This window comes from Onychostoma macrolepis, chromosome 07 (assembly GCF_012432095.1).
Source record: "Onychostoma macrolepis isolate SWU-2019 chromosome 07, ASM1243209v1, whole genome shotgun sequence".
Taxonomy (NCBI): Eukaryota; Metazoa; Chordata; class Actinopteri; order Cypriniformes; family Cyprinidae; genus Onychostoma; species Onychostoma macrolepis.
This window is the reverse complement of record NC_081161.1, coordinates 10,803,924-10,821,062: the sequence shown is the minus strand read 5'-3', so window position 1 is coordinate 10,821,062 and position 17,139 is coordinate 10,803,924. Positions and strand designations below refer to the sequence as shown.

Sequence of the window (17,139 nt, the reverse complement as noted above, 5' to 3'; positions counted from 1 at the left end):
TAATTTTACTACATTTATTCAGATGTGTACGTGACAAACTTGGAGCTATATTATAAAAACAAAAGTGTCTGCTGTGATCTTGAAACAGAAACAAATGACTTCACTCTAAATATCTTGATGTCATAAAATCCCTCCCTGAGAACTGATAGCCAGCCCTATATCTTCAGTTTCTGCCTTGTAACGTCACAACCATTTCCAGTAAGATTTGGTTGAGACCTGAACCTAAAGCTGAACATCAGCTATACTTCCTTATTTGTTAATAGCACTGTCAGACCGTCTACGATTCTTCCGCTCCTGAGCAGACTATTGACTCAGGGGGAGGGTGTTTAATCTGCAGAGGCATTAAGTCACAAGACAACTACATGCCTCTAGCTATAAGGCTCAGTAGGAGATGGGAGGTCCTCTTATGCATTACTAAGTAACAAAAGGCCCTGCGCAACACAAGACCAGTCTTGTCCTATGGCTGCGAAACCAAGGTGCTATCAGACTGTTCGGCATTGCAACTACTTTCTCTTCCAAATCTGGGAAGACAAGTCATGATGTGCTATGAACACGACACTGCAAGCAAACATGATACCGAAAGTTGTACAAGCATAAACATTTCATGGAGCCTAAAAGCCCTTGTTAGATAATGATGGGCTTTTAAGGCTGATGGACATGAGAGGTCAATTATTGTGAAAGGGGGAAGAGAGCATTGGAGCTAGAGTACATGTTGACAAAGTTTATCAGAGTTATTACCCATTAACAAATAAGCAAATCTTGTACATTGCGCTGGTTAAAAGCTCTCATAATAGCATACAATTGCATTCGTAATTATTCGCACAGGAAATATTGATTTGAGTAGAAGAGTCATAGTATCGAAGCAGAGTACTTTGAAGTGGATGAGTGGCTTTGATAGTGTAATGCGGAACTGGTTTCTTCATAGCGAGATAAGCTACCATCCCCCACAGTTTTTTTACAGTGCCTCGCCCAGCTTTAAAAACTCACCAAACATCTCCAAACTTGTTTGTTAAAAGCACCTAACACAGCTCAGAGGACATTCAAAGGTTCCTCTTTAGACAGTTTTTCCGGAAAATCCTACAAAACAAAGCTGAGAACAGTTGAAGTGATTGTATTTGCAAATGCCACTTTTGAAGTGTTTTAAAATATGAATCCTTTTTACACTGAAAGGCAGTGTTTTATTCCTAACAGAGCACAGCAGTAAATTATATGAAAGCAAAGAGTATTTCCACTGGCAGCTGGCAGACAGAGCACAGTGTCTTTTTGAACAAAAACAGTACTGCGTAATCATTAACTTAGACCTCCACTGCTGACCTTGTAACCAATGTAAATGATTTCACACTGAACGCTATTTATGGACGTACATGAAACTAGTGGCATAGGCACTCAGTCAAAATAACTTCTTCAATTGCAACGATTCAGCTAAAAATACTATGGACTACACTTGTGAGAGTGCTTTTATTTTGCGTTGTTATGATTTGATGCACTTTTTATTGAAATTCTGTTATGTGCAAAACAATTTAAGTGACCATTTAAACTACTGAAATGAAATTGACATTTCAAAATTTCTTAATATCTTCATCTTGTGCTTGAAAGTACACAAGGCAATCTGACTTTTTGAAAGAATTACAAAGTCCACACTTGTGATGTAATTTGATATTTCGTTTTTATAATACATTTATTAAACATTTTCATGTTTAAATAGGATTTTAAGACTTTATAGGCAAGTCCACTGATTAGTAGCAACAAACATTTTTGTTAGTAAGTCTGAACATAGTCAAAACAGCCAAAATAACTATTTATTTAGACCTAATGTCATGACTCATGGCCTAAAAACTGAAATCAAGTTGGCTATGAGACACATATTCAAATCCAAGGCTACTCTTGCAGCAGCACTCACGATATATTAACCAAACTTAAATCCAATCAAAAACAGAAAGCATGAAGACAAGGCAGAAAAAAAACCAAAAAGATTCCCATGCCGAAAACTATTTCTCTCTCTTTCTAAAAGATATACCGCTCAGAACAGCCTTTGGCTCAGTCTGGGAACGGTATGCAGGCATTGGTCACATTCTACTCAGAGCATATAATGTTTTCTCCTGCAATATTTGTCCTCTGGGGCTTATCTACAGCTAGAGATAAGCGGACTCCAAACAAATGATTAACAAAATATTCATTGTCTTCTTTCCTAGGTGCTCAGATAAATTTCAAGCCTTTCTCCAAATTCACATATGGTGGACTGAGGAAACACACTGAAACTGCAGACATTAATTAATTTTGCACTTACCTAACTAAAATCTGTTATACACTCGATGCCATAGAAGAACCATTTTTGGTTCCACAAAGAACCATTCAGTCAAAGGCTCTTTAAAGAACCATCTCTTTCTTACTTTTTATAATCTGAAGAACCTTCTTTCGCCACAAAGAACCTTTTGTGAAACAGAAAGGTTCTTCAGATGTTAAAGGTTCTTTATGGAACCATTTAGACAAAAAGGTTCTTCTATGGCATTGTGAAGCACCTTTATTTTTAAGAGTGTATGTACGTATGTATATGTGTGTATACATATCTAAAACCCTCCCTACTACAAATAGTGCTTTTACTTTTAGTCTAGGGTTGTCGTCATGCTACAAAGTCAATGGGTCTCTACTACAATGTACTACAAAGACAGATATTAGAGAAACACATTAAAGCCAAGCAAGAACTGAGAGCAATTAGTACAACAGCTCTCAGTTACTTCAAGGATGAAGAATACAATGCGTTCCTTTGTAAGGATTTTTTAAGGTCAGCTGAACAACATTCATATTTTTGAGTTTTGTGAGAAGAAGCAAACTCTCACAGTCACAGTACAGTACACTAAACAGTTACAGTTTAGTGACCTAGTATTGTATGTCGGAAGAAAACCAGGACATGAACATTCACCCTGCAAAACTTAATTTCTAAAATTAAAAATAAAATCAGGAGGTTGGTTTTGTGTTAGCTAATGACCTTACCCTGACAAAAACAACAGATATATTCTCTCCTGACAGATAATTACAATGATAATGGAGGAGCCGTTAAATCTTGTTGTTTACAAAAAGAGAAAAAAAGCACTAAGAAAAGACAGAAACTTTCTCCTGAAACTGGACTAATTTTTACCAAGATCTGTTGAAAACAAAATGCTTATATTAAAGGTATTGTGATCACATTGGAAACTCATGATCAAACTCGGCTTATGAAACCCAGGCTATCTTGGGGGCCTGAGGCATCCCAAGCTGAACAGAAAGTAAGCGAGGGGCACTGACAGACATGCTGTTTTCTGTTCTCTCACTCACAATTAGTTATGGATATCCGAATAATCCGTTAAATTAATTAATATATTAAGGTCAATAATATAATACAAAGCAAGCATTATAGGCCTTTTTAGGGAGTTTATTGTGACATTGATGGGGGAAGGAGCCTGATGACTCTACGAAAGTCATAATCATTGCATCAACCATGAAGTAAATCATCAGGGTCACAAGAAATACAGATCAAATGAGTAAACTACTATGGAAGATGTGCAATATGATTTAGCTAAAATTGTTCTGACATGAGTTCACATGAATGAATGGGATCCATTGGGAACAGACACTAGACTGAGCAGACTACACTGAGCCAAGCACAAACACAAGGTATCCTATTTATTTACTACATATTAACATCGTACTCAGTAGTGTTCTATAATGTGTGCACTTTTCATATTGTATTTTCCATTTGGAGTCTATAACAAAAAAAATCCCTTACCAAGCATACGATTTCATATTAACTGGAACAACATAGTTTGATCTATTTGTTTTAGAAAACTACTTCTTTAAATCCATCAGCAGATTAATAATGCCTCATCTATTTCAGCATCAAAACACCTTGTGTCAGGGGGATTTTTCAGTGCTAAGTTCATGAATGGAGTTTTTCACTTCAGCAACTTGAGTGAACAGCAATTGCACAAATAGGCTAGTCTTTTAAAGAGTTGAGTGAGATGTTATCTGGGGTGTTCGAGAAGCGTCTGGTCTAGTAGCCTACACTTCAGCAGTTTCCATATTTCACACGTAGTTCACTAACCCGGGGATTTTCGAAGATTTAGGTCTTTCTTTTTTTACCTGTGTTATAGGAGTGTCTAAAAGACATACATACCCATATTTGGACATGGTAATTACCGGATGGGCGAGGTCACCTGGCTGCGTCAGATCCGAAGCTACCTGCTGAAGACCATTTCCTCAATTTGCGGCTGAGACGCTGGAAGGAACAGCTGTGTTATACTTTAAAGACTTCGAAGGATTAAGTCGCTGAAGGATTTTACGAGGCTTTTAGCGTGTCGAATGGCGTGTGTAAGGATTGTGCGATTGGGAGTTATCGTATTTCTTTGTCAGGTAAGATTTTTTTTTTTTTTTGATCGTCGAGTAATATACCGAAAATGGAGGCGCAGTTTCGGTCAATGAAATCTTCTGTTTGTTATACTTTTTCTTCCTTATTTGTTTTGTTTTTAATTTATTTAAAATTTTTGTCAGGTATTGTCGTGTGGATATGCGGAGGAGTCGACATGTACACCTGGGTTTGAGTCGGAGTTATTCGTTTTTAAAGTGCACAGAGATCACCTTCACAGGGGGAAAAGACTAGGAAGAGGTAGGCTGTTTTCACAAATCTCACTAAAATGCTAAAGCAACCGAACGTTGTTTAAAAAAAATTATATTAAGATATTTTTAAAGAAAGCAGTACACTAACTCGTCCGGTTTTTAAAACGCTGTAGGCTATGTTTATGCTAACTCTTACATTAAATCTGGTCTCACCTTAAGTTTGATTTTAAGTTTGACTCTAAGTTTGACTCGTTTTCCTTATAAGGCTATCTTGTCGAATGTAGGACATTACTGGACCTGTTAAAATTCATATTTCACTTCGTAGAAAACTCTGTACGTTAACCTTTTGAAAGCTACTGGTTCTATAAGTTAGTATACGTTAACTTAGTTATCAAGTTTATTCCCTGGTTTTTGTTGCAGGCAAGTTAAAATTTGTCTTTCCTGGAGTTGTAAAGCACACTAGTGATCGAGGTAAACGGTTGTTGTGGTGTTTTGTCTTAACCGGTACATTTTTAATTAAACCGCATTTTAGTAGGCAATGTCAGGAGTTGAATCAAAGTCTCTGAAATATCATGTTTAAGTGCTTACTAAAGCATGAGATTCAGACTTTACAGGTGTTGTGAAATGTGACTAATACAGATGAGCTCAGCCACAGTTTCTGTGGGTGTGGGACCAGGAGATTAGGGTCAACAAATTTAGCATTTAAGTCGTTTCACTTTTTATTAACTTTTTTTTTTTTTTTCTGTTCAATCTTTGAAATATTATCCTAGTTATTTTTATTTTTGTAATGCCCTGTTTTACATTTCTAACATTATTTTAACATTGGTTAAAATGTGTGTCTTTTTGTTGCTGTTTGTTTATTTTCCCCCTTCAGTCAGGTACTTTCCACAAAACGTGATGACGGTTAGACTCTGTGGTTTTAGTTTTGATTTTTATCCCCTCATCTCACAACATGACTAAGTTACATTGTCACTTAAAACATTTAATGATTGAGAGGGTAGATTATCTGGATGTTAAAGGATGTTTTTCTTCCTCATCCAATATCTAACCGTGTTGTGTGAAATAGCTTCATGCTGCCATATACAAATTTATCTTTTCATACTAACTTTTTGTTTTTTAAAAACCCTTAAGTGGTGTGGGGTTTTTTTTTTTTCTTAAACCAGTATTTGGTCTCTTAGTGCAATTGATCTGTAGTTTATCTCTGTACAACTTGGAGGGAGCATCCTTTCAGTGTCCCACTAATGGTGGCTTATTTTTAAGGGCTGATTGGTTTCACCACTTCCTTTCAGACCACTAATGGATGGCAGCACTGCCACTGCAAAACCTCTGTATAGCGGGATAGTGTTTGTTTAAATGAATTATGCTGTGTGTAGTTTTGGTAAAAGAACTGACATAGTATGCATTATTCTGAAGCTGTGAAATAGTGGAAATAAAGCATGTCTGTGAGCTATGCCACATGCGAAACAGGACTTCATATTACAAATTGATATTCTTTGACAGGATGCAGTGCTTTGTTTTAGGTACCCTCAAAACTCCATCAGTAGCTATGTTTCCATCCAATTTTTTTTTTAATGCAAGTTTTGGGATATTGCTTAAATAAAACTCAATGGAAATGCCTACACAAAATATTAAAATGTGCACATGCTAAATTGTTTTTTTTTTTTTTTAAATCCAATCAGAAATGCAATAAAGATCATGTAACTGGATAAAAACCAGCTCACCAGTCTCAATGCCCACCTTCTCAAATTATATTTTAATAATTTTGGGATGTCTGAGCCAAAGTCTGTCATCAAAATGATTTGGTATAATCACCTTCCAGAATTGCATTCACAAACATCAGAATGGATAAACACAGCTAGTGAGACTGAAAAACCCTTTCATCAAATCTGAGGTTTCTTTCAAACAAATACAGGGCGGCAACTTTATCATTATATGTTGCCTATTATTACAATGAGTCACTTAAACAATTATTATTGTGGGTGGAAAAACAAACTTAGCAAGTAGCTTCCCCTTATGCTTAAAGCAACATCTGTTAGTTTATTTGTTTGAAACTTTTTTCTTTTTTTTTTTTTTTGTACCACTGATAAATTGACTGACTTTTATTTAACTTTCAGTAATTTTCAATAACTGTGATGGAAGAACAAGAACGCTCTTTCAGTCCGTTGACAAGCGGTTTGATGTGAACACGGAGGGGACTGTTACGCTGAAGAGACAAGTGACTCTTCATGAAGGCCACAAGGTGTTTTCTGTGCACGCTCGGGACTCCAATGGCCAGAAGCACACCGTATCTGTCAAAATTGAGCTTGTCCACCATCAGAAGGAACATCACATGGATACAGTAATGAACATCTCCTCTCCAGAGGTACAAACACATTTCATGCAAGAAACTGCTGTGCAATAGTGCAAGCCTGACCTCTACTGGACACTTCAGTTTTTATGCATGGAGCTTTTACTGTGATACCTTGAATGATGTATTCAGCTATTCACTTCTGTACATGTTTGCAATTAATTATAGAAGACGTGTTAAATATATTTGAATTTTCAATCCATACTGATGAATGTTTCTCATGCAGTGCTAAAACCTAATGCCTAAGATTTTCTAAACTTTAACACCATTCTCTATTCTGCTCCATTTATTATACATTGTGGAATAATGTACATCCAGCTAGGAAACTAACAGTTCTCAAATTACCCTAAATTGGCTGTCCAAAAATGAATCTCCATATATTTGTACAGTTTTTACCAGAACCGTTTTGGTAGTCAATGGCTGTAGTAAACATTTTGATATTCAAAAGTTTCAAGTTGACTTGGTCACGCAAGGATATCAGCAAATGCCAAAATGTTGTTTTTCAAGTACTACAAAATGTGTGCTGTCTTTAATTGTAAACAAATATTGTTTGTTCTGTGTCTTTTACTAACACATTCAACTAATATTTTTAGATGGAATTGCCCTCTGATCAGGTGCTGACTTTTCCGAAGTCTTCAACGGGTCTAAAGAGAGCGAAGAGAGGCTGGGTTATTCCTCCATTCAATGTACCTGAGAACAGCAGAGGTCCTTTCCCAATGAAGCTGGTCCAGGTGAGTGAAAGTCATGAAGGGACTATTCAAAATGAGATTGAGAGAGAGGTTTGTCTGTTATTGACTGTTCTCTTATTGATTTCTGTATTTAGATAAAGTCAGACTATGCCTCGGAAATTCAATTGGTATACAGCATCACAGGTGAAGGAGCAGATGTGGACCCAAAGGGGATTTTCACTGTTGAAAGATTATCAGGGAATCTCTTTGTCACTCAGCCACTCGACAGAGAAAAAAAAGCTGCATACACAGTAAGTTGATTTTTAGTGTCTTTTTAAAATCAACTATTAGCTCTTAGTGCATTTTAGCATTGGACTTGTCTGATCGTTATTTATTTTTTTTTTTAAATAAAACTGTCCTCTTTTAATCCGATAAAAAGACTTTATGAAATGTCTTGACACACACTTTTCTTGTGTTTGCATGAGACCTTGCATTTAAGTTTGTGAATCTACTAAATATTAAGTCATTTTTCTTTAGGACTACTCGTGTATCAGTGACCCAAATCTAATGGACATGTACTAAGTGACTTTAAAGAGGTTCATTCAGTATTTAACGTCCACTTTTTTTTCTTGTTTCTTTAGCTTATAGCTCATGCTAAAGGGCTTGATGTGGCAAGTATATCAGAAAAACCGATGGAAATTGTTATCAATGTGATCGACCAAAATGATAATAAGCCTGTGTTTACTCAAAATCCTTTTAATGGACAAGTTCCTGAAGCTGCTATAAAAGGTAGGTGTTAAGGTGCATTTGCTCGGTAAAATAGCTTTCAGCCATTTTTTTTTTTTCTTTCAAATGCCTCTGCAGCTTTTACCACCTAACCTGTCTTTGTCTCACCAAAGACTACGAGTTTATGACAGTCACAGCCACTGATGCAGATGACCCAATTATGGAAAATGGTATAATCAGATACTCGATTGTCAGCCAAGAGCCACAACTTCCAAAACCAAACATGTTTGATATCAACTCTTCAACTGGAACCATTCGTGTGCGAGAACCAGGCATGGACAGAGAGGTGAGAAGTGACATCTGATGAATCTCAAAGTGGCGATTAAAATGACTTCATGTAAACAAACTCATCAGTCATTTTCCTTTTCAGCAATGGCCCAAATATACTTTGTTAATTGTGGTTGCTGACATGGAAGGAAATGGTTTGTCAACGACTGGCACAGCTGTTATTACTATTACTGACAGCAATGATAACCCTCCTCAGTTTGAGCAAACTTCGGTAACGTAAATTTATGCATTTACAATTGTTTAACTATGCCACCAATAGGTGTTTGAACTCATTAATACTTATACATGCATGCATATCTTTGTTTTAGTACATCGCATCTGTCCCAGAGAATAAAGTAGGGCATGAAGTGGTCAAACTAACAGTTACTGATGGAGATGAAATTGGGTCACCGGCCTGGTCAACCAAGTATCGGATTATTAGCGGTGACAAGGGTGGGTTTTTCAGTGTCACTACTGGACCCAGCCAGCTGGAGGGCATCATCAGCACTGTAAAGGTACTGTGTGTTGCTCATATGTTTGCCTAGACAATTGGTTGTGATGACATACTTCAGTAAAAGACACTTTCTTTTCCATTTAGCCCCTGGACTTTGAGAAGACCAAGCAGTACATTCTGTCTGTGATTGTTGAGAACGATGATCCATTTGTTGGTTCTTTGCCCACTTCCACTGCCACAGTCACAGTCAATGTAGAAGATGTGAATGAACCTCCCGAGTTTAATCCAAAGGAGAGGGTTATTTTCAAACCTGAAGATACACCAGTTGATTCTGAATTGGTTACTTATACAGCCACTGATCCGGACATTGGAAAATCGCAGAAGATATTGTAAGATATGTAATATATTTCAATTCCTTTTCTGACTGCTTTCTCTAGAGGTTTCCATGTCTTACAGTGAACAAATACAGTTAACAAAACTTACACAGATGTACTCTTCATAAATTCAGACTATTTTGACATGCTCTAATTATCAAACAGTTTAGATATGAATGCATAGAAGATTAACTAACCTCACTTCACTTATGTAACTGTTGAGAACCACCTTCCCACTGTCAAAACTCTTTTACCCAGCCATCAAACCACAGCATATACTTTTGAAACTTCACATTTTTAAACCATGCTAGACTAGTCAAACCAATATCATTAAAAGGTTAGTTCACTCAAATTCTGTAATTAATTTACCCTCGTTCGTTCCAAACCCATTGGACCATTAGTTCATCTTCAGAACACGAAGATATTTTTGATGAATTCCGAGAGCTTTCTGACCCTGCATAGACGGCAATGGAACTACCACGTTCAAGGCCCAGAAACATTGTAAAGCCTTGTTCAGGCTGCCCAAATCCGATTTTGTACATGTCCTGATGGAATCTGATTTGAATAATTGTCAACACTGTTCGCAACTGTTCATATCCGATTTGTGTCCATAAGCGCGCTCTTGTTTTATGGAATGTGCGTTGTTTTCTATGGCAATGCCATTGCGTTATGCCAGCAGTGAAAACCGCAATACAGATGTTGTCTTACGACATGGCATGTTGCCGTCGCGCTGGTTTATGGATTTTGTTTTATGAGGCAGCTGCAGAAACGCAGGAAGCTGGCATGTGCGGCTTTATTCTGTGCTGCAGTCTCTGGTTTAAAAACTCAGAGGTGCGTATACTAGCAGTATATTGTCATTTCCCGCTTGACTTGCAGTTTGCAACAACATAATCTTGTTTCTGCAAAGACTTTCATTGTTTTCTACACAAACGTATGAAGTTTTATGTGGTGTGAAAAAGCTAGGCTAAATCTGATCTGACCGGTCAGACTGAAACGGATTTGCAAAAATCAATTCATGTAGTTCGTTGCCGTTTGGACTACTTAAATATGATCGTATTTCAATCGGATTTGCACAAAAATCGGATTTGGGCTGACAGTCTGAACGAGGCTTAAGGATATCATTAAAATAGTCCATGTGACATCAGTGGTTCAGCCATAATTTTATGAGGCTATTTCTGTGCACAAACAAAACAAAATAACTTTGTTCAACGGTTTCTTCTCTTCCGCATTCTTGTTCTTGCAAACAAGCCACAGTGCATCCGTATTCTATGCCAGAAAGACAAGTTGTGATCCTCTTGTAAATGTGTGGCAGAGAATGACACGGAAGAGAAGAATTGTTGAATAAAGTTGTTTGTTTTCTTTGCACATAATGTTTTCATAGCTTCATAACATTACGGTTTAACCACTGATGTCACATGGACTTTAACGATGTTCTTACTACGTTTCTGAACCTTGAATGTGGTAGTTCTCTTGCTGTCTATGCTAGGTCAGAAAGCTCTCAGATTATCCAAAATGCCTTAATTTGTATTCCAAAAATGGGTGAGTAATTAATGACAGAATTAAAATTTTTGTGTGAACTATCCCCTTAAGTTCTTTATGAACCCTTCTAGTTTTAACTTGTATGGTTTTTGTTCCTCCAGGTATAAAATGGGTAATGATCCTGCTGGCTGGCTAAGTGTGTCTCCAGAGACCGGAGTGATTAAAGTCAGAACCCTTATGGATAGAGAATCTGCTTATGTCAAAGATGGAAAATACAAAGCTGTCATTTTGGCTGTGGATGATGACGGTAATTTGTGTTTCTAGGTAGAAGGAATTCTTGCAGCATAGCCTTTTTCTAATATGTTTGTGTTTGTGTGCAGCAACATCTCCAGCAACTGGCACAGGAACCCTGGTAATTGATTTGGAGAATGTAAATGACAACGCTCCTTTTATTAATGAAAGGAATATAAAAGTTTGCAATCGTGGATCAGTTTCTCTCTCTATAACGGACAAAGATGGACCTCCTTTTGGTGCACCCTTTAGTGTTCAGACCCAAGGAGAAACTAGTAAAAACTGGTCCATCTTGATGAATGAAACATGTGAGCAATTATTAATGTTTTAAGAAATTCAACTCATTCTTTCACATTAAAATGGCTGGCTGGTTGGTAGTGGCTACATATGTCTAACTATTATAATGTATCCATTTTAGCAACTGGAGTTCTTCTGCAAATGAAGACTGCATTGGAGCTGGGGGACTACAATGTTGTCCTGAGAGTGTATGATCAACTTGAGCTGTATCAGGACAGCTCCATTCAAGCAACTGTGTGTGACTGCATAGGAGATGAAAAGCAGTGTTCTGCTGAGAAGCAGATAGCAGGGATGCCATTATCTGGAGTGCTTGGGATCCTGGGAGGAATCTTGGCTCTACTGTGTATGTAGTTTCTCTCATGCATTTTTGTGTGTCCTAACTAGGGCTGGGTGATATATCGCATCCGGCTTTACTGACGAGATGCGCATGCATATCGCTTGAAATATATCGCCCAGCCCTAGTCCTAACCCCTGGCAGTCAAATCAAATGAGGCTAAATAAACAAGTTGTAGCTGGTTTACTAGTTTGTGATAGTATACAGAGCATACAGTTACTGTATGCCCACTGCATTGACTGATTATTTTAGCAAACGTAGTTGGTCTTCTAGGTGTTGTGTGCATATTGAGTCTATATGCACACAAAACATGATTTTGTAAAAATTATTTCTGACCTTTTTGATGTTGATGAGAATTCAGATTCTGACCTTTTGAATGTAAACTGAGAACCCCTGATACAGACTGTTAACATCTTAACCTGCACCCCTATTTTTGAGCATTTTGTGAAAAACGACAACAAAATGTCTGTAGTTCTTGAACTCTAAGGTCTAGATTTAAAAATCTGCTATTGTTTGAAACTAGACACTTCAACCTTTGTTGCTATGCTAATTTTGAGTTATGACTCTAGAGTAACAGAGTAAAACAAGGTAAAATATACATGAAAGTGACTCGTGATATCTTTTAATGAAATTCACTAAGGGAAAAATGGATGGGGCTTTGATGCCAAAGGCCTGAAAACACCATAAAGGTAAAGCTGAATATCTGACCATGTTTTGATTTCAAATTTGAGGATGATACTCCCAAAAATGTAGATTCTGTAAGCTTTTATTTATATATAATAAAAAAAAAATGGCTTTCAAAAAAGCCATTTGGAGACTCCAAATGGACACCTGGTAACCAAATGAGTCAAAACTACATAATACATATCAATTCAGAACTGCTCTACCAATGAAACCACATAAAAACACAATCATTGGAGTTTGAACATTCAAACTAAACTGTCTTTATTTTGAACAATTCTAATGAAAACAGTGAACCAAAACAGATTTGATCATTTTTGAACTAATGAAAACACAAAACATGCAAAAGACATTTTTACAACATTTGTAATTTATGAAAAAAAATAATAATTACCTGCTAAATAGTTATATTACTAATATAGTAATACATAGTAAATAGTTGCTTTAGTTTTTCAGTAACATTATTTGTGTAGGAGGACACTCAAGGTAGCTACTAAAAAGGTTTTTTTTTCTCTGACCAACTGGATGCACCAAACCCACTGAAAAACAGGTAAGTGTGTAAGCAAAACAAATCAAACTTGCAACACTGTTTACTTGCGCGCGCACACGGACTCACTCACACGTTTGTTTTTGTGAAAAGTGGGGACATCCCATAGGTGTAATGGTTTTTATACTGTACAAACTGTATGTGCTATTGCCCTACACCTAAACCTACCCCTTACAGGAAACTTTGTGCTATTTCAGATTTTCAATACACTCCATTCTGTGATTTTTATAAGCGTTTTGAAAAGTGGGGACATGTCCTGAAAAGTCACCACCTCCTTGTAATACCATACCCTTGTCATTGTACAAATTTATGTCCTCATTTGTCACAAAAACGCACTCACACACTGACTCTACATAACCACAAACATACACACGCGTACATGACTCATGTAGCCCCCTCATATTATCCCTCTCCGTTGTCATTTTTAGAATCTAAAACAGCTAACATGAAACAAAACCTGCAAATACATGATAAACATTCAAGAGAACTGTTGAAACTTGCATGCTAATGCTATCTCTGCCTGTCGTGCATGTCTTTCCGCTGTTCTCTTCACTGCTGCTTCTCACCACGTCCTCCAAAACACCATCAAACGCCACAAAAACACTTCTAAAGTCGACGATCCATGATGGAGAGATTCAGATTGTAAGCTTTGGAGAAAATCTGTTCGCTTATAAACACTCCGTGTAGCGCCGTGACGCAGGTCTGTGTATGCTTCGTGTGTAAACCAAGAGTGTATGAATACACACCAACTTTGCGCAGAGCTATTCTGCGAATATGCTTATGCAAACATGCTTACGCAAACAATGCAAACTGTCAATCATTGTAAACGTCCTTATGGTTGGCTAACACTTCCATCCATCAAAACTTTGCTGGCTAGGCATTGGCTGGCTTCAAACACCCCAATTCTGATGTGCGCAGATTGACCCCTCGCTGAACCGGTCACTGACTCCCTGTCTGTTCCGGGTTATAACATCGCCTGTGATTTGAAGGAGAGGGCTCTTTTTACTCTGAAGAAAACTGGAACACGAATTAGGATCTATTTCTTCTTAAATGGATAAATATAAATATCGTTAACTATAACTCTAATTGCTCATGTAAACACAGGAGGATCTTTCGTTTTTTTCCCCCCCTTTGTTTTTGTTGTTGTTTTGGATTAAAAGGTGGGATGCATTTTGAACAGTGGACCCTTCCCTTGAAATGTATGCTGGTGTTTCTTGGAATAGTCCGAGCTGACCAGAGCTATAGGCGGCGAAACTTAAGTACTGCCGTTCACTTTGTACATGCTTAAATGGCCAGTCCTTCAGCATTTGTTAACCCTTTCCTCTCTGGTGCATTGATTTCAAAAACAAGCTCAGAACATCAATCTTGAGTGTTTTAGCTTTCAAATGATAGTTGATTTGGCTATTGTTCTAGAACAACGGTAATTAAAAGCGCAGACACGCTCTTTGGTTCGGTGCAGGTTAACAGGTTAAACTATACTGCAGAAATGGACACTTCAGTCTCTGTTAACTTCTTATTACTACTGAGTTTTCCTGAAGACTGCTATTGTAAGTTACATTGTGTTCTTTGTACCACAGTGCTCGTTCTTCTTCTGCTTTTGTTCATGAGGAGGAAAAGCAATACCAAAAAAGAACCCCTCCTCCCTGAAGATGATTTAAGAGACAACATCTACTATTATGATGAGGAAGGCGGTGGAGAAGATGATCAGGTTGGTATTAATTTGAAAAATGTTAGGGGTTTTATCAGTTTTTGATGGCTGAATTCATAGTGTTTGGTTAAATTTGAAACAAAATATTGACAGTCAAGCATCGTGTTATTAGATGTTCATTGATTAGCTTGAGAGAAAGTAGCTTGAGTCTATGTACTGATCTTCTGCATGCTGTGTAGTAGTTAGTTTCGTCTTTGCAGTTTTTTCATATCAAACACCCTTTCTGCACAGGATTTTGATTTGAGTGTGTTGCATCGTGGCTTGGACAACAGACCTGAAGTGTTCCGAAATGATGTGGCACCCACTTTCCTCCCAGCACCTCAATATAGACCACGACCAGCCAACCCTGAGGAGATTGGGACATTCATTGATGATGTAAGTGATTGTTCCTGTCTTAAATTCTGTGTTTATGATGGATCTTTTTATAACAAGGTGTATGTATGGAAATAACACAATCTTTGTGCCACAGAATCTGAAGGCTGCGGATAACGACCCCACAGCACCCCCCTATGACTCCCTCCTGGTGTTCGACTATGAAGGCGGAGGCTCTGATGCAGGTTCACTCAGCTCCCTGAACTCTTCCAGCTCAGGACACGACCAAGACTATGACTTCCTCAATGAGTGGGGCCCACGCTTTAAGAAGCTGGCAGACATGTTTGGAGGAGGAGAGGATTGAGCCTTTTTGTTTTTTTTTTATATTTCCCTTCCTGCGCAAGAGGCACACTGGTTTATAAGTGCACAAATTTGACAATTTTTTTATACTTCACTTCATGGTCTGGTGATACTATGTTTAAAGTTGGAACTGGAATAATAGCACTGTTTATGCATCAGCATAAACAAAACGATTCTTTGAGTTGAAGTGTTTTCTTTTCATGGGAGCAGCCCCCCCCCCCCCCTTTTGTTTTTGTTTTTTCTTTGTTTTTCTTGTTCCCTCTTTAAATGAAGCTCCTAATTGAAAAGACTTTCAATATTTGCTCTGATTGCTCGGTAGGTAAGAAGCTATTATATGGCTTGAGACTTTTGTCCAAAGCCGTTTAACTGTATATTTTATGTAATGCTTTTGTTACCTTTTGTTAACTTTGGCATTAAAGATTGATCTGAAGCATGAATGATGCAGTAAATGTACCATTTTTGAAGAGCACTGATTTTTCAAAAACTTTTGTATGATATTTGCAGGTGTCTTATTGCTATCCTTTTTTCTTTCCCCTATCAGCTACAAGGATGTTATTGACGTTTTGTGTTTTATAGTTATGATTTAGGCAATGTTTTGCACTGCATATTTTATTAAACAAATTACTTTTACTCTCTGTTTCCAAGTGTACAGTCTACAGCACATCTCACTCTATACTGAAACATTGGATAATCTTAGTTTCAACAATTTATTTTGTCATTCATTTCGGAGTCAAACTGTGGTAACTAGTGTTTATTTATTTTTTATTTTTTATTTTTTATTTTTTCTTCATGCAGAAGTTGGCAACTAATCCTAATAGTGGGTGTATGCTGTAAAATTACAATTACCCAGTAGTTATCCTGCAAAAAGATACCAGATAAAATAAATTCTTATCTACAAGGAAAAACAGCAGTATTACAGTTTTGGTGGCTGATGATTAGAAACATGTGAAGCGAGAAGCATGTTTTGCATACTGGAATGGAGGCATCTGAATTTGTGGAAAAAAAAAATTTTCACCATAGCATTGTAGAGCTAGTTATATTGTCTTCAAAGATTACTAGGCAGTGTCACTTCATTCCAGTCTCATACCTGTATGCAGTTGTCAGAATCATTTCCCTTTGCATATATACGCAAAGGCGGCAATGAACATTAATCTGCATTTATTTTTTTTTATATTTTTTATCCCTTTGATTTTGCATTCAAAAATCCATCCTTTCATGGAAGTAAAGCAATTGAAAGTGGAGAAATTATGAAATAGTTTTTAGCACACCAGTGACTTAGAAACATCAAATTGTCCAGCCATGGCTTCCATTTTCACAGTAGTACAAATATAAGGTAACAAAAAAGGCCAAATTCCCTTAAACATCCATTAAAAAATAAGCAAAACCAAAGAATATAGTTTTGATGTGCAGCAAAATATTGTTGAGCTTCACAAAATATAAAGTGGCAACTAGAAAATAGCTAAAGCTATAGCCAAAGAAATGTACAGTTTCAGCCATCAGGGCGATAATTAAAAAGTCAACTAGAGATGTTACGAATCTGCCTGGAAGAAAATGTGTCTATATTGTCTTAAAGCAAGGCAAGGAGAACAGTTTGAGTGGCCAAAGGCTCTCCAAGGCTCACAGCTGGAGAATTGTTTGGGAGAA

General features: G+C 37.2%; 1 protein-coding gene across 2 annotated transcripts; it reads left to right on the top strand.

Moving 5' to 3' along the window:
• Positions 1–4,127: 4,127 nt before the first annotated feature.
• LOC131544940 (B-cadherin-like) lies at positions 4,128–16,125 on the top strand. Of its 2 annotated transcripts, none has more exons than XM_058783480.1 (16): positions 4,128–4,386; positions 4,525–4,639; positions 6,705–6,952; positions 7,552–7,668; positions 7,761–7,916; positions 8,247–8,394; positions 8,505–8,677; positions 8,762–8,890; positions 8,988–9,173; positions 9,257–9,501; positions 11,127–11,272; positions 11,346–11,564; positions 11,675–11,896; positions 14,693–14,823; positions 15,055–15,198; positions 15,293–16,125. In XM_058783480.1, the coding sequence occupies exons 1-16, from the start codon at positions 4,336–4,338 to the stop codon at positions 15,497–15,499; spliced, it is 2,637 nt and encodes an 878-aa protein (XP_058639463.1). In that variant the 5' UTR covers positions 4,128–4,335; the 3' UTR covers positions 15,500–16,125. The 2 variants fall into 2 exon arrangements, with proteins under 2 accessions (XP_058639463.1, XP_058639462.1); XM_058783479.1 differs by having other exon boundaries at positions 4,135–4,386; positions 7,531–7,668.
• The last annotated feature ends 1,014 nt before the right edge of the window (positions 16,126–17,139 follow it).